The following is a 23,100-nucleotide window of genomic DNA, read 5'->3' on the forward strand; positions in this document are numbered from 1 at the left end:
CACTCCAGATCAATGAAATCAGAATCTCTGGAGTGGGACCTACATATCAGTGGTTCCAATATGCAGCCTAAGATTAGAACCACTGCCCTAAAATAGAAGAGGGTAGCCACAATTCCACTAAAAGGGCTGTCATTATACATGGGCTCCAACTATTGAGATTAAGGGGTACTTTAGGCGTCAGCATTTTGGTATCTTTTAGAAATAAGATTTAAACTATGATTTGTTAAAATCAGGGCTTAGAGATTTCTTTTACAATATATTTAATTTATTATGAATGTTTTGGGATTAGGCAACATAAAATAGTGTAAGCTATATACTAGTAGCTAAGACTTGAGAAGGAATAATCAATTCTGTGTTAAAAACAAATATTGAAATTTCTAATTTAAAATATTAAAAAAATTCTAAATAATATCATCCAGTATATGACCAGAAGAGCTTGATTAAGATGGGCTAATTTAATTTTACCACTTAAAAAAAGTACATGATTTATTTAAAATAAAAGTTTTAGGAAAATACGGAGATGAAACTGAACCCTAGCAGGTTGTAGACCAGCTTAGTATTGTTTAATCTTCCATTTTAATTCCTAAATCTAAAAGTCTTTTGTCAATTTGAATGAAAATGGATCATGAGAAGAGCCTAGTTTGACTACTAGGGTTTGACAAAGCTGTACTATAAGATACTATATTATAAACAATATATTCAAAGTGAATACTTTGAGAATACAAAAAGACATGTATTTAAGTATGTTTGTAATAGTGCAATTCTTTTTTTATTGTGGTTTAAGGAATTGCCTTGAAATTCTATCCTTTTGTATATGGTGTCAGTCTCCTGACTGAAGATGACAGTGGGTATTGTATTGCTTTATTAAAATTGTATGCCATTTTTCCACTGCTTTTATTCAGCATTCGGTCTCTAGGAAGTAGTCTTGAACACAATTTGATTATTCCTTGAGAATTTTTTTTTGCACAAAATAATAATCTAGTGCTGCCTAGTCAGATATCTGTAAACTTCAGTTAATCTAGTTAGTAAAAGTCGCTTGAGGTCTTCATCAAATGATGATTCTATACCTTATTATTTCTTGTTACAGACAGACTTTGAAAAGGATGTAGACATTGCTTGTCGATCAGGTAAGAATATTTGGATTTTGAAAATATCATTAGGGATGTTAAATCATTTTTATGATTTTTATTTTAAAGAAAATGCTGCAGTTTACATACCACATATTACTGCAGATGAATAGAGAATCTTCCAAAGGGAAACATTTCAGTAGCAGAATGTGGTGGAGAGGGAGGGGTGGGGGGTGAAGGGCGAATGAGGATTGAGAAACTAAGAATTAGGAAGCACAGCAACAGGAGAAAAGCATTGACTTAGAGACCTAACACTTCCATTCCACTGTTTACTGGTTGTCAGGTGTAAGGCCAGGTTAGCCTCTTTGTGCCTCAGTTCTATCATCTGTGAAATATGGGTTGTTGCAAGGATCAAATACATCGTGTGTGTCTGTGTGGATCATACTGCTGTTATTGTTATATTCTTAGCATGGCCCAGAAGAAACCATGCAGCAGTCTCTGCCTTAGAGCGCTAGGGTCCGTCCCATGGACATGGTCTCTGATGGCTATCCTCAGCCTGTGGCTAAACCCTCACCAGGAGTAGATGATTCAAGAGTTTCAAAGGAAACTACTTGTTTAATTTTTTGGATAATTCCAGTTGTTGCAAAAGTTTTTTTTATATTGGGATATATAACATACCTTATTTTACCTTGTATTCATTGACTTTAGTGCTGCTCTCTAGAATAAGACTGGATATCTAATTCATCTAAATATCTGGATGTTTAAAAGCAAATACTATTTAGTCCAATCCAAGTCCTTTTTCTCCAGACTAAACAAACCATGTTTCCTCATTCATTCCTCATAGCATTCCTCACCGGCAAGCATGGTCCCCCACATAGCCTCCAATTTGTCAATAATTTTTAAATTATGGTGCCCAAATGTACACACTTGTTCAACATTTCTCATAGTTGGCTCTTTGCTTATATTAATGTTATCTACATTTGCATATTATTTCATAGCAACTGGTATATTACTACTGTCAACTTGTCATGTAAACCTCAAAGACTTTTTATAGTAGTTGTCACAACTTTACCAGTATAGGATTATATAAAGGCTCTGGGTTTTTTTCCCTTGGAGAAAAATCTGGCCTTGCATTTATCTCTGTTTGCTATCTCTTGTTTTGCTATCTCTGTTAGCGTTCTATCCATTTGAAATTTTTTGGCCATCGAAAGTTTGATAAGAATATTTTCTGAACGTTTATTCAAACTGTCAATTAAAAAGTTGGATGGGAGAAGAGTATAGATCCCTGCTGTGTTCAGTAGGGCACCTCCCACCTACCCCACACTGACTCCCTTTAAGTATATTTTTCAGACTCAACTGATAAACATTAAACATCTATGCAGGCTCAGAGATTACAGAGTTGTTATAATCACAAGAATATGAGAGACTAAGTTCATACTCTCATTTCTTTTTTTAAATGCTTATTTAGCTATTTATGAGAGGCAGGGGATGGGCAGAGAGAGAAGGAGAGAGAATCCCAAGCAGGCTCTGCACTGTCAGCACAGAGCTAGACGTGGGGCTCAAACTCATGAACCATGAGACCATGACCTAAGACAAAATCCAGAATCAGATGCCTAACCAGCTGAGCCACCCAGGTGCCCCCATATTCTCAGTTCTGAATTGACTGAAAATACTCAATGTAGAATATGGTACTAGCAGAGCAGAATAACTGTCATAACTTGGGAGCACATAGTGGGCCTGGGGATAGGGTATTAGGAATCATTCTTTCTTGTTTAATATCTAACAAAATATTGCTAAGAAACAATCTTACTGGTGTTTGGATTTCTAAGTCTACCATTTCTGTTTTTGGAAAATTGATAAAACATTCTCCTTTGCTCCATCTGCCTCCATAATTTCTCAAAGATCACTAGCCATGGTGCCAGGTTCCACATCTGTGTTCCAAGATGGGACATGATCTGTCAGGGGTCCAGAAGCCCGAGTTTATTTAAAATAATTAAGTATTCATTGGATTCCTATTTTCCTACCTTTAGTTTAGTTTTCTTTCAGTCTCTTTTGGTGTACTCTTCACAGTTCTCCTTGACAGAGAATCACAATAGGAACAATTAGTTTTGCCCAGACTAGCAGTGTTAGCATCATCTGGGAACTTGTTAGAATTGCAGACTTTAGGCCCTACCCCAGACCTACTGGGTGCTGGGGTACAGTAATCAGTGTTCTCACAAGCCATCCAGGAAATCTGATGTATGCTGAAGTTGCAAAACCACCGTGTTAGACCATCCTCTCCAAGCTGTGATCTCATTCATCAGTATTCATCCTGCTCTTTTGTTAAATTACCCCTTAGCCCCAGACTTCATTGCATTCTGGGATTTAGTATTCCTACCATTATTTTATTGGAAAATATTTTTGTAACGTTTTCATTTTTTGTCTGGGCCCTTTTTAACTGAGCTCATCGGGAACTTTCCTCTGAGTTTTTCTAGAGGTTTGTGTTCATGTACAAATAGATTTAATTTTAAAGTTTCAATTCATGGACTCTGAGTAATCTTTCTCTAAGTTATGTTGAAATTCACTTTCCCAAAAGGTAGAATATATATCTGATAATGCAAAATATTTAGGTGCTTTTTGTTTTGTTGTGCCGTGTTTGGGTTTTGCCTTTCACAACTTAATTTCTCGTCAAAGTCCTATCCCTTCAACATCATGTATGTATGTGTAGGTGGTATGCATTTGTTTATGTTTCTCCAAAATTTGGGTATCTATTTTAAGTAAGTCTAAGAGGAAGACCTATCTTTCATATCGAGTAGACACTATTTCATAAGAAGAATTATCTTTCCCCAAATATTTAAGATATATAACTTTTCAGTAAAGATAGCTGTGTCATTTGATAAAAATGTGAGTAGAACTACAAATGGTATTAACTGATACAAAACTAAATGTAGCTTGTACAAATACAGATCATAAAATCAGTATTCAGTACCTAAGTTTCACTTATAGTTTACAATATATTCATAAAAGTATAAAATTATCTGTATGTCCTTAATGTCAAAAGACATGTGCCTGTAACTGCCTTTAAATTGTATTTCTATAAATTTTGGATTAATTTTTACATACAGTTAAGATTAAAAATTTAGAGATTTTTAAAAAGTATTTTATTTAGAATGTCATTAACTCTATTAATTTAATATACTTTGCCCATTAATGTTTTATGCAAATTGTTCCTAGCAACCACAGTTTATCACTGATCTATTAAGAGGTTTAGAAATAACTTTTAAAACTAAATGATTCTACCTTTTTATATAATAAATACAAAAAGTTACAACCAAATTGTGGATTAATAAAAAATATATAGGGGCGCCTGGGTGGCTCAATCAGTTGAGCGTCTGACTTCGGCTCAGGTCATGATCTCCCTGTTCGTGAGTTCGAGCCCCGCATCGGGCCCTGTGCTGAAAGCTCAGAGCCTGGAGCCTGCTTAGAATTCTGTCTCCCTCTCTCTCTGCTCCTCCCCCGCTCATGCTCTGTTTCTCTCTCTCTCTCTCTCTCTCTCTCTCCTTCAAAAAAAAAACATTAAAAAAATATATAGATGTAAGTTTAACTTGATTTTTAGTGTCTGAAACAGAGACCTAATACAATAATTATATACAGTATCTCAAAAGATAAAAGAGATTACATGAATGATGCTTTTTTTTTGAATGATGCATATTTTGCAGTAATTTTGAAGGCTTCTTTATAGTGGGGAAAGACATTCATGATCTGTTTTCAACCTCTGCTTTAATGCATAATTATGATGCTATTTGAAAATTGGATAACAATGGGTAAAATTCAGTATATCTGAAACTTTTCATGAGGAAACAATAAACCAAATATTTTATAGTTATCTATGCCTAATGACATTTTCATTGGCAATTGCTCTGCTTTGTACATAGAACAGCATTTGTGTTCTGTGTGCTTTCAATGCCAAAATTACCAAGAATATTTTTTTAGAATTTCATTCTTTCCTACCTCAAAACTGACAGTCGTTTACAACTAAGCGTGCTTCAAGTCATTCTGCTGCTATTACTCATAATATATGACTTTCTTCTTATATAGAAACAAAAGAAAAAAACTAAAATATATTTCAATCAGAAATTCTGAACCTTTTGTTGGTTTATTTTGGCTTGGTTTGGTTTCATTTTTCCCCTCTCTTAGTACAAGTTAGCATGCATTTTTAATTTTTCTAAGTCATTATTTTTCAAGCTTAAAATTGAATAGAGTTGTCAGAGACTCATACAGTTTTTCCTGCTTAAAGTCAGTGGCAATTTTAATACCCCCTCAAGGGCATTCGAGCATATGGATTGATCTTGTAAAGGAATTCTTTTTTTCCCACATGGAACTGAAGATGATAAATACTTTTGAACTCTGTATCTACCTTGACCATATGGACTTCATAGATAAATGCTCATTAATTTTCAACATGCATAATTTTAGAGGAATTTTTGATGCAGTAGAATGAAATTCTCATTGATTACCTCTCTCAAGAAGTATTTTAATGAATAGAACTTGCAGAATTCTTTAGGGGAAAAGCCTTGAGAAAAAGTCAAATTCATGTGAACATATCCATAATTTCAAAAAACTCTTTGCAGTAGATTGATGGAGAAACTTTCATGGTAATCTGCCTTTTCCCTGAAAAGCTATGCAGGTTTGTGTAAGAATAGGGTACTGAGATTTTTGAAAGTCCATTAATCAACTTTCCGATATGTTTTAGTTATGGACTACCTATCAGAATCAATGAAGAGTGATTGAGTAATCTGGACCATCTACAAACAATAGATACACAGTTTTTTAAATATTGTTTTTTTGTTTACTAAGGAAATTATTTAGTAGAGAGATAGCAAAATACAGCAGTGAAAAAAATAAAAACACATTGTCTTTTCTGAATTTTTATATCCTAACTTATAGTTCTTCACAAGGATATTGGTCCTTGCCGAGCAGCCACAATAACAGGAACACTCTCTAGGATTTCTCTAAATGATGATGAAGAAGAAAAGGGAACAAACCCTGAAGGGCTAAGCTATTCAACACTGCCTGGAAACGTCATTTCCAAAGTCATTATTCAGCAACCCACGGGTATGCACATGCCCATGAGTATGAATGAGCTTGGCAATCAGTGTTTGAAAAAAGAGAACAGTGAATTGCGAAGAACTGTGTACTTATGTACGGATGACAATTTGAGAGGAGCTGATATGGATATAGTCCATCCTCAAGAAAGAATGATGGAAAGTGACTATATTGTGATGCCCAGAAGTTCTGTAAATACCCAGCCATCAATGAAAGAGGAAAGCAAAATGAATATTGGTATGGAAACCTTGCCACATGAAAGGTTATTGCACTACAAAGTGAATCCTGAATTCAACATGAATCCCCCTGTAATGGACCAGTTCAATATGAACTTAGATCAACACCTTGCACCCCAGGAACATATGCAGAATTTGCCCTTTGAGCCTCGCACAGCTGTGAAGAATTTCATGGCCTCTGAGTTGGATGATAATGCAGGACTATCAAGAAGTGAAACTGGGTCAACGATATCAATGAGTTCATTAGAGGTAAGCAACAGAATAAACTTTTCCTTGATATTTTAAACAGTTGATATTTGATAAATTGATTCATGTGACACTGGATTGAGTCACATGAAAAGAGTCACATTACCTCTTACAGTTATGTATCACACAAATATTTTAGGCATGTTGGGATTAAGATTCTAGACATTTTTTTTTCCAGTAGTACATCAGAATGCCCTTTCTCAAGATCACGTTTTAAAAAAGGAGTCCTCTAGGGGTGCCTGGGTCGCTCAGTTGGTTAAGTGTCTGACTTCACCTCAGGTCATGATCTCACAGTTTGTGAGTTTGAGCCCCGTGTTGGGCTCTGGGCTGACAGCTCAGAGCCTGGAGCCTGCTTCAGATTCTGTGTCTCCTTCTTTCTTTGCCCCTCCCCAACTTGTGCTCTGTCTCTCCATGTCTCTCAAAAAATAAATAAATGTAAGAAAAATTTTTTAAAAAGAGTCCTCTATAATTAAAAAGATAACTATCAGTCATAATTCTTTCAGAATGGGAACCAAGTAGAGCACTCAATAGAAAAAATAGAAGATCCTCCTGATGTTTGTCAGGTACTGGAGATCCTTCTGGTGATTGAAGTAGTTCCTGGATGGCATTACAAACTCAAACCAAAATCTGGGTTTTCTGTATAAGAGCATCCATTAGAAATACCAAAATTGGAATGTTTCTGTGGGGTCTTTCATTACACTAATTATAAACTCTATTATTATGTTAGGTCAATATCTTTCAGAGTAAATGTTGTGATCTTAGCTCCTGCATAATGATGACCACTAAAACTTTTCATCTTAAATTGTGAACTCTCAGGAGGGATGTACATTGATCAGGTTAAGAGTCAGGACTCTCAGGTCCAACCACATGGCTTTTATAAAAAAAGCATATTCCCGTCAGCTTCTTTTTTGCTCATAAAGTGAATTACAGAGTAGCCAACTGTTAGCAGTATCATTCATAATTTATTTTAGTTAATCAAGTAAGATCTAAGGAATGTGTCTTGCTTTTTTGTGACATGCATCATATCACTGTTTTATAAGTGACTTTTATATCTTGTATCTTGAAATTTTGCTGTAAGCTACATGTATTCTATTACATATGTTCAGTATACAATGCTGATCTATTCATATGTTCAACATATAATGCAATACATGCATTCTTTTGTATGTCTTACCAATTGTTTTAAATTCTAGATCATTTCATAAGACACTAGTTAGAGAAAGATACTAGAACTGGTTGCTTCCCCTTTCCATCAGATATATGATGAGCCCTGTATGTTCTAGTGTTCAAAAGTGCCCAGAGACAATTATACATCCCTACTCCTCACAAAGCCATTCCTTCTACTACATCAACATGAAGAGAGATCCTGTAAGGCTAGAGTAACTTGGTGAGTGGTATGAATTTGAGATTTTTTTTCCCCAACTGGACCAAGGAACTTCTAGACTAAAATGGGAAAGTGAAGGGCGCCTGGGTGGCGCAGTCGGTTAAGCGTCCGACTTCAGCCAGGTCACGATCTCACGGTCCGTGAGTTCGAGCCCCGCGTCGGGCTCTGGGCTGATGGCTCAGAGCCTGGAGCCTGTTTCCGATTCTGTGTCTCCCTCTCTCTCTGCCCCTCCCCCGTTCATGCTCTGTCTCTCTCTGTCCACAAAATAAATAAACATTGAAAAAAAAAAATTTAAAAATAAAATGGGAAAGTGAATGGGATCAGAATAAATCCCTAGATTCTAGATTAACCTTAAATACAATGGGGTTTCTGAGAAGAACGATCCCTTAGAACCAAAAGAATAGGGGCAGTGAGACCAAATTAACTCTAGAGTGGCAGGAGCTCCCACTAGACAAAAGTGTTCCATCTTTCTCAATTAACAGAATAGCTACTATTTCTCTGTGTCTAACTGGTATACCAGAGACTAGCATTACTACAGTAATGACTACATAAGCACAAGCTACATAATGTTTATATAAAATCACAAAAGTTTCAAAACGATTTTCTGTGAGTGTGCATATAATAATATAACATCCTAAGTAATCATAATTCTGATGTACTACTTGAAAATCATAATGATCATATGGAGTCTTCTATATGGAATGGCTCTTTAAATTGTGCTACAGGGGTTAGAATGGAATTATATTAAAATATTTTGCTTATTATAAAAAATGCTTTACATCTAAAGCCTAAAAACCCTTCCAGGTTTGAGATTGTACAGGTTGTGTGTGCTTGAACAATAGACTGAATTTCCAAGTGCTGCTTTGTTCGGTTTGTAATTTTTCCAAATCTCCATATCCTTATTACTAACTATAAGCATCATATATAACTGCGATTCAGCCAAAAGATCTACATTTAAATGACTTAGAGATCACAAGGCTTACATCTTGAAAAGGAAGAAAATTCAGGATTCAGAATGAAAATTCAGGTCCTCATTTTCATTCTTTAAGAGAATTTAATAGTAATTGCTTATGGGTGACCATTTTAGGAGACAGCTGAAAGAGAATATATAGATGTGGGAATGAATAATAAAAATTAGCATTTATATAGCATCTTTCATTAGTAGATCCTCAAATCACCTTAAAAACATGAATTAATTAATCTTCACAACACCTCTGTGCAATGGATAAGTTGTTATAATCCTTGAAGTAAAGTCATTTATTCAAGGTTACAGAGCAAGTGCATAGCACATCTAGGAAAAGAATCTTTCTGTCCTGATCAATTTTATGCTAAAAGAGACAGTAATGTGTCTGGACATTAGCAGGAGAGCAACTTTAAAGTTAGTTTTAACCCTTAACAGACACATGGTCTTATGGTGAATAAAGACGTGAAATGGATAAAGTATAGGTATACAGAACTAGCAAATTTTGGAGACAGGACTGTGGGCCATGCAGATAAAGTCAGTGGTGCTTTCCTTATTAGCAGAGTGATGCAATGTCAGCTCGAGTTATCAGTTCTGCTGGACTGTATCTGTAGGGACAACTAGTGGGGGAGATGATGTCCTGACATTAGAGAAAAAGCCAAAAGGTGACTGGAGTATCTACATAAAGAGGGGGTCAATAGTTCAACTTGAGTCGTCTCCCCCTCTGCGTGAGAAGGAAGATGGCAGCCACAGGAACATCCAGCTTGGGAAGCTGGATCAGCAGAAGATGGCCAGGTGCATCAGGATCCTTCCAAGGATATAATAAAAATGATGTTCGTATTAATTCGGGAAGTTTCCTCCAGAGGGGTGGGTATTCACAAATTGCCATGGTGAGAAGTGGGGTGGAGTGGGAAAAAGAGAAGGTAAAAGCTGTCAGTTGTAGCACAGGATGTGATATTCATAAGAAAAAGAGAAGGCAAAGGAAAAACAAGATTTGAAGGAGACGAAAAGAAAGCCAAGGAGTGGGTGTGTGTGTGTGTGGAAGTGTTTACTCAAATAAGCAGGAGGCAACAAAGAAAGAGGGAGGCTCCCCAACCCTGAAGGCAGTGTTAGCAGAAAAGGTTCCAGCCTCCAGGGGACTTTGTTTAGCTAACCCCCAATTATTTATTGGGTATAAAAAAATTTGATAAATGCATGAACTTTCCTTTTCTACTGCCTAGTATTACCTTCTTTTTCTTTCAATGTGTGGTCTTCCATCTTCTAAACTATATAAGCAATTCTGAACATTTTAGTTTCTAAAAGATTTAGTTTCCACAATGATGGGGTAATTACAATTTTCTTACAGTAGAAATCCTCACAATGGCTCCAGACCTCCATGTCCTCAAAGTGCTTTAAGGTTAAGAAGAATAAAATTGTAGGGGCGCCTGGGTGGCGCAGTCGGTTAAGCGTCCGACTTCAGCCAGGTCACGATCTCGCGGTCCGTGAGTTCGAGCCCCACGTCGGGCTCTGGGCTGATGGCTCAGAGCCTGGAGCCTGCTTCCAATTCTGTGTCTCTCTCTCTCTCTGCCCCTCCCCCGTTCATGCTGTGTCTCTCTGTCCCAAAAATAAATAAACGTTGAAAAAAAAAATTAAAAAAAAAAAAAAAAAGAAGAATAAAATTGTCATTAGCACTTAAGTCATTCACCTTCAATAACTGAGAAAACAATGTGTTGATATTTGGTGTGTACATAAAGCAAATAACCACTAGGTGCTATGGAGCAGGTGGGGGGAAAATGGAGGTATCCTAGTTCTCAAGCCATTTTGAGGACTATGAAACATAGTTTAAATTTTGGATTGCGATTCTATTTTTTTTTTTTTTTTTTTGAAAAAAATCTAGAGATACCATTGTAAGAATACAGGTCAGTATTTGCTTTGAATCTTTGGAACAGGGGTATTTATTCCACAGCCTATAGCTGTTAGATTTAAATAGGAAACATTTCCTCACTCAAAAAATTTCCCAGTTTCTAAGCATGTCCTGGGCTTATTTGGCACATGGTCCCCTGCATCACTAAGAGTTGATGCTGATTCCTGTGCCTCTGGCTGACAGAGAAGATTGGCCACTAAGAAGCACTGGGGAGAGATTGGAGGTGGGCAGAAGAGAGAAATCCAGTATATTTCTCCCTCGCTTTTTCTGCTTTAAGCAGCACCTTGTGTCTATTTAGCTGCTGTTCCCTAAGGCTTCCAGCTTCTTCCAGGTGCCTTAGCCCCTGGACTTAGGTCACAAGGTCATCTCCCTTTGTCCAGCCTTAGGGGATAGTCTCTTCTGCTAATCTCTGGGTTACTTCATGATCCTGTATGTGGCTTCTCAGCTCCACCATCACTTGAATTCTTATGGAACAATTTGCTCAGATGTAAATACATTAAGTGGTCCCTCTCATTCTCCTGAAAGACTTTGCCTTGGTTTTCTTATTCATGAAGAAACTTTTAATGACTAATCAGAGTTAGGTAGTAGATTATGAAATGGTTTTATCAAAAGTAGAAAGTTTGCTACTCGAACTTTTCTGACCACGTTGGTGTGAACTTAACTATATATCTGAAAATCCCTCTCAATTTATAAATGGGTACGAAGGGACACCATTCTAGGCTAAATTTTTATACTCCGGTTTTCCTCTGGACATGAATTGTAGAGCTTTCACTATAATGGTTTTTAAAGGTAAAACATTTTAGCTATAATGTCACATTACAGTTGCCTCCCTTAGAGCTACTGTGTGGATCAAATTAGATAATGGATGTGAAAAACCTTTGAAAATTGTAAGCACTTCAGATGTAAGGTTGTGTTATTATTATATCATTACCATTATATCTTGAATTTCTGTGAAAAAGCTTGAATGCTGTGCTAAATCGATATTTAGGATTTTAGACAAAATATTATGGCCTTACTTGGGAGCTGGGAGACTGTCACTAGCAGAAAACATTATAGAACTGACCATTGTGCAAAAGCTGCATTTTCTTTTTTACATTTTTTTCTCACATAGCTTTGGTGGAAGGGCGCCTCACCCTTCTTTAGTGTTTTGTTTTTGCTCCTCTATTAGGGAATTTTGTTTATGCACACATACAAACAAAACTGGCTGAGATATGTCATTTTTCAATATTTATTATCCTCAAGGTGTTTTTTCACAGATGTTTTCAATGGATTTGGTATCGAAGCTTTCTCCTTGAATGTGTCCATTGCTCGCTCTGCAATAAAAGTTTTAATGGCCCTCGTATTGCCATTTATTAGTCAGTGCAATTTATCCCTTGCAGTGAATTTTCTAGTGTCTTGTCCAGTTTAATTTGAAGTGACACAAACAATGAATTATTCCCTTTGAGAAATTATTCATCATTCTAGAGGATTTAGATATGAAGAGATGCCTTAATGCATATACTTGCTAAGTATTCCTCTGTGTAGCCTCATACTCTTGTGCATTTTCTTACTCTTAAGTCATCCTGAAATTTTTTCCCTTCTATTAGTGATAAGCCTGCATTCCTCTAAATTGTCTTGATCCTTTTGGCTGTCAATTAATCCATTCATAATGGTTTTCTTTGTGTAGTCTGCCTGCTTATCTAAATTCTCCCAAAGAATGAGAAAAACAACAAAACAAAAATAAGAAACAAGTCCAATTATTTTGGACTTGTTTAGCTGCCATAGTGCACCTCCTTCAATTATTCATCCATAATTTTGTGAATTATTGTGCCAGGCCCTTTTGTAGATGCTGCAGACATAAAAGTGATCAAGGCAGATGTGGCAAATTTCCCTGTGGTAAATATACCCTATGGAATAGATAGATAACTAACTGTTAATAAATGGATACTCTAAAAGAGTGTGCTGGGCTGGGGAAGAACCATGGAATATGAGGGAGAGACTTCTTTTGATAAAGTGGCCTGAGCTTTCTGAAGGGTTATGTAGGGTGAAGCTAAGAAGGAGCATGGCCTATGTGGATCTGGAGGGTGAGGAGATGTTTCAGGCAAAACAAGCTGCAGTGCAGGGGTCCTGAGATAGGAAAGAGCTTGGGATACTTTCACAGGATTAGGAGACCTGCAGAAGAAGGGGTGAGCTCCATAAGATGTCGCTGGCATAGGAAAAAGAAACCAGATTTTGCAGAGCCTTGTATAAACAACGGAAGCAAGCAAAAACTGTTGAGTGAAAGATTGTCATGATCGTTTCTCCATCCATCCATCCATCCCTTTGATGATTTGGGAAAGAGAATTAGGATCCAGTAATATTAGGAGAGGGAGTAGAGCAGAAAGCCTGAGGACAGTTAGGGAGGTACTGAAGTTACCCAGACAGGAGAGGAGAATGTCTTTGACTATAGAGGTGAAAGTGAAGATGGAGAAGAGTAGGTAGATCGAGAGAATTCAGAGGTGGAATAGATAGCACTTGCTGGTGGATGTGATGCGCAGGATGAGAGATGTGGGGAACAAAGCATGACTCCTAAGTCTCTGACTTGACCAGCTAGATAGCTGACATTTTCTGTGATTGGACAGACATGAAGAGGAAAGGGGTGTTTGGAACTTAAAGGATGGAATTTGCCAGCATGGAATGAATGCTACTATCGAGGAGAGAAGATGAGAAAAAAGAGAACTCGGGAACTCAACACTTAGAACGCAGGGTGATAAGGAAGAGCCAGCAAAGAACACTTGAGAATGAGCCACAGCAAACAAGGCGAGGGAAGGCAGGGGGTGGGGGTGGGGGGAGGAAAAGCTAAAATGATGTGTTTTAATGAGGAAATGATTAAATTTCAAAAGCTTCTGAGAGTCCAGCAAGATAAGGACAGAAGGTTGACCTTGGAAATTGACCAGATGGAGCTCATCAGAGACCTTGACAAGAAGAATTTTAATGGAGTGTTGAGGACAGAATACAAGTTAGGATGAGTTCTAAGTGGAAAATTAGGAAAAGGAAACCACCTAGAAGAACTGAAGAGATTTTTTTTATCACCTACTGTGACAAAAAGGATTATTTGTATCAAGTTATTTGAGAAGTTGGGGATCTAGAGACAGAAGGATTTATATCTTCATAAAATATTTTAATACCAACCTGGCTTATTTATTTTATTTTTTTAGCATTTATTTATTTTTGAGAGAGAGAGAGAGAGAGAAAGACAGAATGTGAGCAGGAGAGGGGCAGAGAGAGAGGAAGACACAGAGTCTGAAACACGCTCCAGGCTCTGATCTGTCAGCACAGAGCCTGATGCAGGGCTCGAACTCACAAACCATGAGATCATGACTTGAGCCCAAGTCAGATGCTTAAGTGACTGAGCTGCTCAGGCGCCCCCTCCCTGGCTTATTTTAAACTTATATGTACCAATTCTGCAGTTGTCAACTTAATCAGAAAAAAATTATCATGACCTGATCACTTTTATTGATTCTCATTTTTTAAAAATATAACCACTATTTGTAACCACTTTCATACCTTACAATAACTTCCCAGTAAGCTCAGAGGGACATTTGAATAAACATGTAAGTCCGTCACAGTTTCTACAAACCAGTGCTTTGAAATACTTTCCAATATACTGCCTGTATACCAAGGGTAACAGAATTCAACACTCTGGTTCTTGCATTATACCACGATTTCTCAGTACCAGATACCTCAAAATAAACTGGATTTTGCATTGGGAGACACATCATGGAAGTGGAGGTTGGCTACTGTTTGTGACTGTATCATTGGTCATGAAGTAGCCTGTATTACAATGGTCTTTAAGTTACTGTAATCATCACAAATTATAATGCCATTAGCTCTTTTCTCAAATAAGTATCATATTGATGCTTTTTCTCTTTTAAAATATAATTGACAAAAGTTTCTCTGCTTGACCTTACTTTATGGCCGGAAAGCATCTCTGTCCCACTGCTGTCAGCCTTGGATTGACTGGGTCCTCAAATGTTATTCTTGCTGAATTCTAGTAACAACCAGCAAACTATAACAGGCATCCTGGCTATAAAATATTACCACCCTTACCACTGAACAAGTAGTAAGAGACAGTGGACAAAATGCAGGGTTTGGGGTCAGAAGACCTGAGTGTGAATCCCAGCTCATTTGCTTACTACCCAGGTGAAGTGAGCAAGTCATTTTAACTACTCTGGGGCTCAGTTTTCCTAATTCATAGAATAGATATAAAAAAAAAATACTTTCCTGACCATACCACAAGGCAGTTACCATGTTCAAATGTGAAAGCACTTTATAAACTGTAAAAGGTTGGAACACTTGGTCAGTTTGTGGGGATATGAATTACATGTCACAAATTTTAACTTCCCTTGGGCTCTGAAAATCTACCACATATTCCCCATTCTCTAATTTTTAAGTCTTCACTGCTCACCCCCCACCCCCACCATCTTTAGGCTCTTTTGATTAAAATCTGTTTGCTTCATTTATTTCTTAGCCTAATCCTTTGAGACTGCTAGTTCTGCTCTATCTTTATGTTAGAATTTAATTTTAATAAAATTAGAAGAGAGAGAAATCTATTCATAGGAATATATCCATTTTCTTTTTTTATATTTCATGTCAACATAGGTGCATAGGTGACATCTGTCGGAAGCAGAATCTATTTCTGGTGGTCTTCTAGGTTCCCATCTTTTGTTCTTGTTCCTAAAATATGTGACATGTGTCCATCAGCATGTCCTGTCCTTAGGCTACACAGCTTTGCATTCAGCAACAACACAACATACTGCTGTTGCAACCTTTGGCAAAGAGACAACGCCAGCAGTAGAAAGGCCTCTTCTTATTCTGCTAGCTAGCTGAACCTTCTCATAAGATCTCACTAATTTTCAAATGGAACTCAAAGCTCATGACAAATGTTCTAGCTGCTTAAAACTGTTTCCATGCTTGCATGTTGCTGCATGAATGAAAGAATCTTGCTTAACATATACTTACAAAAATGTCCTGCAGAGTCACAGTGCCAAGAAGGCGAAGCATTCAAGAGCAGAATGGAAACACTGACATGTAGAATAGATACTGCAGCAAAGTGCAACGCGCTACGTTGGAGCCTGATTTTTTTTTTTCAACACAGATAACAATAGTGGTGGGAGATGGCAAAGGAGGCCTGGGTTAAATGCCTTCCTACACACTTTTCTCCTTGCAGTATGTCACCAGGGCTAGGCCACAGTGACACTAGAGACAAGAACTGAAGTGACATACATCAACGTGCAGCCTTCATTTAATAAAGCAGTGTCTTCAGGGGTACCTAGGTGGCTCAGGTAATGATCTCATGGTTCGTGGGTTGGAGCCCCTCATCGGGCTCTGTGCTGATAGCTCAGAGCTGGAGCCTGCTTCAGTTCCTGTGCCTCCATCTCTCTCTGCCCCACCCCCAGTCACACTCTGTCGCTGTCTCTCAAAAATGAACAAACATTAAAAAAATTTTAATAAAACAATCCCCTTCTCAATGCTCTCCTTGATCATACTTGAAGACTGGATTCCACGATCCAGCTCCACTCTAATCAAATAATTTCAAAGTTTTTCAACTTTTTAACAAAATCTTTCTTTTAGTGTATCTTTTTGTCTAGTGAAGCATGCTTTGGGGAGGTGGTTATATAGGGAGGTTCTGGTTCTATGTTACATTGTAACTCTAGCTGTAGAAATGTGGGCATATTTGTCAATAAACTACATTAGTGCCTGTCTCTACTATTTAGCAGTTACAAGAATCTCTCAACTATATGGTTAGGTTCCCTGTTAGGTTATTGAACTTAAGATAAGTATTGGGATAGCAGAAGAGAAAAATATAAAAGATATTTGCCTAAAGGTTTACATATTCAACTGCTTAAATATTGTTTTTAATATTTATTTTTTTGTCCCCAGTTCATCAAAAAAAAAATTCATAGTACAAACAAAACTCTGGAGTGTATGGGTGGCTTGGTCAGTTAAGCATCTGACTCTTGGTTTCAGTTCACATCATAATCACACGGTTCGTGAGTTTGAGCCCCACACTGGGCTCCGTGCTGGCAGTGTGGAGCCTGCTTGGGATTCTTTTTTCCCTTTCCCTCTGCCCCTCCCCCTCTCACTCTTCTCTCAAAATAAATAAACTTAAAAAAACCTCATATTGGAAACTTGTTCTCTAAATATTTTGAGGACGCTTTCTATATTTACCAGATATCTGCTTCTATACCAAATCCTTCTTGGCACATGCTAAGCATACCTTCCCTACACTAATATTCATAGAATCACATTAATTTAATTTCATTCATTTCATTTCCTGATTTTATCAGGCCTACTGTCTTATTTTATTAATACATATTGATCTATAACTAGATTCAGGAACTGTTTGACAGAGTCAGAGACATAGAGGAACACTGAGATAATGGACATCTACACTTGTATATCACTGGGGTGTGGACTATTTTTTTTTTTTTACTAAATTATAATAAATACGTCAGTTCCTAAGAACTAGCAGTTAGGACTTTCTTATCATGGAGAACCATCAAATATCAAAAAAATTGTGGGTGAGACATACAGAACTTTGGGAGTCAGAAGGCCAGAGAGAGTTTGATAGAAATGAAGACTGAGATAGGCTGGTGGGAAGTCTTGAGAGATGTATATGATGTTTTCCTATATAGCTTTTACTCCTTTGTGTCTCTAAAATAGAAATTATAGTTTTGCTGTTACAGACCTCAAGTCTGCTTTAAGATTGAAAGTTTTGTGAGAATTCACATTTAAAAAAATTCTCCTTGCTGAAAAAGTTAAGAGATCAGGATGAGAAATATTCTGTATTTTTATATTCTTCAATTTTAATGGAAGTTCAAAGTAAAAATGAAATCATATGGATGAAAGAATTTGAAATCATAAAAATTCCCACATTCTTATGTGAAGGAAATACTTGTAATACAAAGGTAACAAGATATTTTATTGAAAATAATAATTTTCGTCTTATTTGAATGACTAAACATAACTTTATGTTGGTTTTTCTTCTTTTTAAAAAATCTAACAGAGAAGAAAATCACGATATTCAGACCTTGACTTTGAGGTAAGTTTCTATGGATTTTTAAAATAATTTTAATTGCTTTGATTCAAAATTGACATACAACTCAACATATTGTTCTGCACTCTGTAGGGGCTCTACTCTTTAAAAATTAAATGAGAAGTCAAACATTTTTAATTAAAATCCATATTGTAAAACTAGTAGAAAAAAATTTTAACTTCTAATTGCCTTAGATGTATGCTAAACTGAGATTTTCCAGACATGGAATCCATTTTATAAATACTAAGATAAATGGGCAATTTATGATGAGGATTTAATTAGATCAATTCAGTTTGTTGTGAGGTGAGAATGTTGGTTTCTTCTTTTTTCATATTTACAACAGTTACATTGGTTTCACCTCAGTGACTACCTGAAGAGAGCCTGTAAGAATGCTTTGGCTGGTTAACTAGGCTTTCTCTGGGACTTGCCTTGTGTACTGATTCCTCTTATTCAGGTTCTCTGTGCTACATTCCAGATTCTTTTTTTCAATAGCAAGTGTTGGTTCAGTGTGCTCCTATGTTCAGTAAATGCCTTTTTGCAGATATAAACAAGATGAAGATGTTCATTTTCCAATTTGCATTGAATTTATATTGATGTTGTAATATCGATGCTAGAAATTACTGAAATCATACCATTTGAGCAGCTTATGCTAAGCACAAAATTAATGATGTTTGAGCGTCACATAAAAGGCACTTATGCATCTTGATAATTAGATATGATTCATAGCCTGCTGACATAATTGGATATAATACATTATAAATTTCTCCAGCATATTTGTACTGTGTTGATGCTTACATAGAACTCGATACTCTTAGCTGGTATTCCTAAAATTATGGAAACCTCTCGGAATATGGGAACTCGTAAATCATTTTGTTGATGGAGATGAATGTTGTAGCTCAGCAATAATACATCAGGTATCAAAAGGGAGACTTAGCAGTTTTTATTTACTGCAATGGTAAACAGGCTCTGGTTTTACCTTGAATAGAGTCCTTAAAGAATTGGTCTTTTTTAGGACATTTTTAGAGTTCAAGAAACAAAGTGATAACCTGGCTTCAATGATTATATGCCAAATGTCCTACTGATGTGTCTCAGTTGTAGCAGCCTGGCATGGGATAATAAACGTCATTATATCTTGTTTCAGGCTACAAAGAAAAAAACATTCAGCAACCTTCAGTTTTAGATTTCTTACTGCCTTTTAAGGGACATTTTTTCCCCATTTTCTTTAGTTAACCCGAAACTGAAGATCATTGTGTATATATTTTTTGTCCTTAAAGCACTAAGTTATGTTAGTACAAAGGAAAGGAGATGGAAATTAACCCACAAGGCATCAGTGACAAAATATAGTAAAAACCTAGATCTACAATTAGGCCTCAATGCAACCAACCAAAGCTATGTAATCACAAGCTCTGAAAAGAAATCTAATCATATTGTGTCACTTGGGGCATTAGAAAACCTATTCCTTTTTCATAGATTCTCTGTGGCAACTGGTAGAAGATTCCTTAAGCTGATGCTTTTTTTCCTGCTGCTTAGTATCCCAATGTATAGCCATGGTATTATCATAACATTTGCTGATAATGGAAGGATGTTGCAACACAACAACCCTAGATAGTTAGCTCTTCAATTGCTGTAGTTATTGCATGATTGTGAGAAGTGTAAAATTTGAGGGTGGGGTGGGGGCATTTTGAGATAGTACATTTTCTTTGCAAACCTTTTAGTGCCACTCCCCTTAGTCTATGTGCAATTACAGTTATGTGGCAGTTATCTCAGAAATGGTGTTCAGAAAAATTACTCCTGGATTTAAATGCTGATGTGTTTTAGTATGATATATTTGTACTTTGTGGATGGTCCTTGATGAAGAACCTCACTTGCCTCCCTCCCTTTTAATTCAGGCTTGATAAATTTTGTTTATATCAAACTACTTGATAGTCCCCCAACTCCCACCCCATAAGCCTTCCCTTCCCACACAGTGGCCAACTTAGGCATTTTTGTCACTGGCAAGCAGATTTGCCTCCTAGGCTCCTGAAAATATCTTCCCTTTAGGCCTCATACACTCCGCAGAGTCTATACACAATAACAATATTCTCTTAACTCGTAAATCATTGCCTGGAAAGTGTTATACCTGGAGAAAAGCCCTTTCATGTTGCCAGTCTCCAAGACAACACTGTATTTTTTTTAATAAATAGAGCAAAGTGTTGATTAGCCAAAATGGTTTAACATCCATTCTTACTTTCAGGAAAGGATACAGAGAATACTGTAATGATATTCCTTTGTTCTGTGACCAAACCCCTTATTGGATTTGCATTCCCAAGCAGAGATCTGGTATATAGTGTCAAATTTAAAAATTAAACAACAAAGGTTATCAAGCAGCACGCAAGTTTATTTGGGAATTGCAATTCAGGACATGCAAGCCTGGAGAGGAGAAAAGAAGTTGGGAGGTACTGTTTTGAACAACAGTTCACTAGAGGAAAATAAGAGAGTTCCAAGGGGTGTCACCTTCACACTGGCTGCAGGAAAGGACAGCTTGCTGCTACTGGGCCCAGGGGAAATATTCCTTCTGTTGAAACACACAAGTTGTAACTACTGGTAGTATATGAGAGAGCTCCCCACTCAGGAATTCCAACCCCATTCCTTTGTTTATTTTCACATCTCTCCCTTTGGCCAAGATCTTAGCCTTAAAAAAAAAAATTGTTCTAAATTCCAGAGTTTGCTCCCCTTAGCAATGTCCTGGGAGATATAGGTGGAGGTTTTATCTTTCCAGGCCAATGCCAGGGTAAAGGAAACAAGGGGAAAAAGAAAGACTATGTTTAAAGTATGAAGTCTTGATCCAGGGTCTTGAGTGGAAGGAAGCAGTCTCCTTTGATGTCAGCTGCTTCTCTTGCAAATCTCCAGGGTTTGTACAGGACAAGATGTTTAGCTGTGTATGTATATCCCATTATTGAGCCCCTGAAGTCTGGCTATCATTTGGGTAATGAGGAGGACCTGGGATAGTTTCTTTCAAGGAGGATAAAGGGCAGTCTTTGTTCTTATTCATTCCAAATCAGAAGCATGGGAAATAAATCAGACATGTTAGAGTCATAGCCAGATATTCGAGAAAACCAGAATTTAGGATCTAGAACAGTTTATTAACAGGATTAGAATCTAATATAGACAAAAGTACAAACATAATTTTTCTTTCTATACTTACCCTTTTTTTTTCTTACCAAAGATAATCACAGCAAAACTAATTTGTTTGCATTACATTTGGCCTATTTCCACAAGCGTAGAAGCACCTTGTAAGCAAGGTGCCAGGGTGATTTTTCTGAGGAGCTTTATTGGCTCCATAAAGTCAGCCTTTGTTTCTTAAAAACTGTCCTGTCAAATCTGAGACTATGCACATCTCTCTCAAAATAATACAATCAGAGCCTTGGTAAAATAGCCAATATTTCCAATTGTTATTACAAGGAGAACAGATTCTCATTGAATTTATGCAAATAACTAACTGCATTGCCATGTGATCCAAATTCTGAAGGGACCAGGTAGAGAGAAAAAGCAGATATTTCATCTTTGTTTACCAAGTTATATTTTATCAAATTGCTGTATTTCATAGATAATTTTAAAAAGAAGAAGGTGTCCTTTTAATGTTGAAAACAAAACAGTAAAGGACCAACAATGTGTCAAAACTAGAAGTCATAAAAATTATAATCATCCTCCTCAGTTCATTCTCTCATGTTATTCTTGTTCCGCTTGAATCCAGTTTTTTCATTAGTTCTGGAAATTTGTACCCAGTTCAATTTTATGATCTCAAAGTTATCAGAAACCTGCACTTTTTCTGAGCTCTTTCTGAGTCTCTTTGAAGACAAATCACTTCTGTAGGTTCACTTTTGTAAAAGCATTAGAGTAAAACTATAACTCCCTGAAAATGACAAGACTTAAAATGCCCATTATTAAAGATCTAATGCAAGTTCATTATAATGGAATTGACGAGAAAATTTGGTTTTTTGTATAAGATTTTAAGATAATAACTGGAATTATGACTGATAACATTATACCAAGATACCAGATTTTCAGAAATTTCGTATAATTCCTATAATACTTATATTAATCACATTCACCTGCATCACATGACCTAAGATGGTTTATCATCACTTATTTTAAAATGGTTCTCATGTAATTTAATATACCAAATAAGCCTAATCGGTTTAACCTCTCTCTTTTTATAAGGAGAAAGAACAAATGTATTGAGATCTGTGTTAGGGACCTCTTAGAAAACTCAAAGTTAGTTCGAGGTCAAAAAAAGACTATTTAGAATTGCATTTTGGGAAGTTTGTCAAAAATATCAAAAGGTTTTAAAACACTTGGTTAAATACGATCATAAGTCTATGAAACAATACTTAGTTATCCATTTAACCATGATAACAATGGAAGATGTTAAAAGGCAAATATAGAAAGTCACATTGTTCTGAGTAAAAACTTACATACTCAAAGACTTGATGAAGACAGCAAATACATAAAATTATTTTAACGAAACAATCCTTTTTTTTTTAAGCCAGATTACTTAAAAAAATTTTTTTAACATTTATTTATTTTTGAGACAGAGAGAGACAGAGCATGAACGGGGGAGGGTCAGAGAGAGGGAGACACAGAATCTGAAACAGGCTCCAGGCTCTGAGCTGTCAGCACAGAGCCCGACGCGGGGCTCGAACTCACGGACCGCGAGATCATGACCTGAGCCGAAGTCGGACTCTCAACTGACTCAGCCACCCAGGCACCCCTAAAAGCCAGATTACTTTAAAAGATAAAGGAAACCTTTTTACAATCTGTTATTAAAAGCAGACCAGTATTCCAAGAAAAAATTGTCTTTTTATCAAAGAAAAAATAAGGTTTAATTTTACATAAATACCCTATTAATATTAAAGCTTGTTTTTGAAACCCTTATAAAATTTTATCTAGCTTGATCATACATAAAAATTTTTCCCAAGATTTCATTTTTATAGACCTTCTACAACTTTCTATGTCTATCTTAGTCTGTCCCTATTTCCCTCAACAAAAATGTATCTCCACCTCATACTTTTTCTTTTTTTCCTCATACCTTTCTAACCAAAAACATACCCTCCTTTCTTTGTATACAGAGTTGTTTCCCTTATTATTTCTAGTAGCTTTAATTACATATGTTAACTAGAAT

The 23,100-nt window shown here is 36.5% G+C and overlaps 1 protein-coding gene across 4 annotated transcripts in view; it reads left to right on the forward strand.

Moving 5' to 3' along the window:
- ADGRB3 (adhesion G protein-coupled receptor B3) overlaps positions 1-23,100 on the forward strand; it is a 734,277-nt gene that overhangs the window by 691,290 nt on the left and 19,887 nt on the right. For 3 of the 4 annotated variants that reach the window (XM_045498672.1, XM_045498671.1, XM_045498674.1), the window contains 3 exons: positions 1,088-1,127; positions 5,994-6,637; positions 17,910-17,945. In XM_045498672.1, coding sequence (XP_045354628.1) covers positions 1,088-1,127; positions 5,994-6,637; positions 17,910-17,945 — 720 coding nt within the window. The remainder of the gene's footprint in view (positions 1-1,087; positions 1,128-5,993; positions 6,638-17,909; positions 17,946-23,100) is intronic. The other variant, XM_045498673.1, reaches the window with a different exon arrangement.

This window comes from Leopardus geoffroyi, chromosome B2, assembly GCF_018350155.1.
Source record: "Leopardus geoffroyi isolate Oge1 chromosome B2, O.geoffroyi_Oge1_pat1.0, whole genome shotgun sequence".
NCBI lineage: Eukaryota > Metazoa > Chordata > Mammalia > Carnivora > Felidae > Leopardus > Leopardus geoffroyi.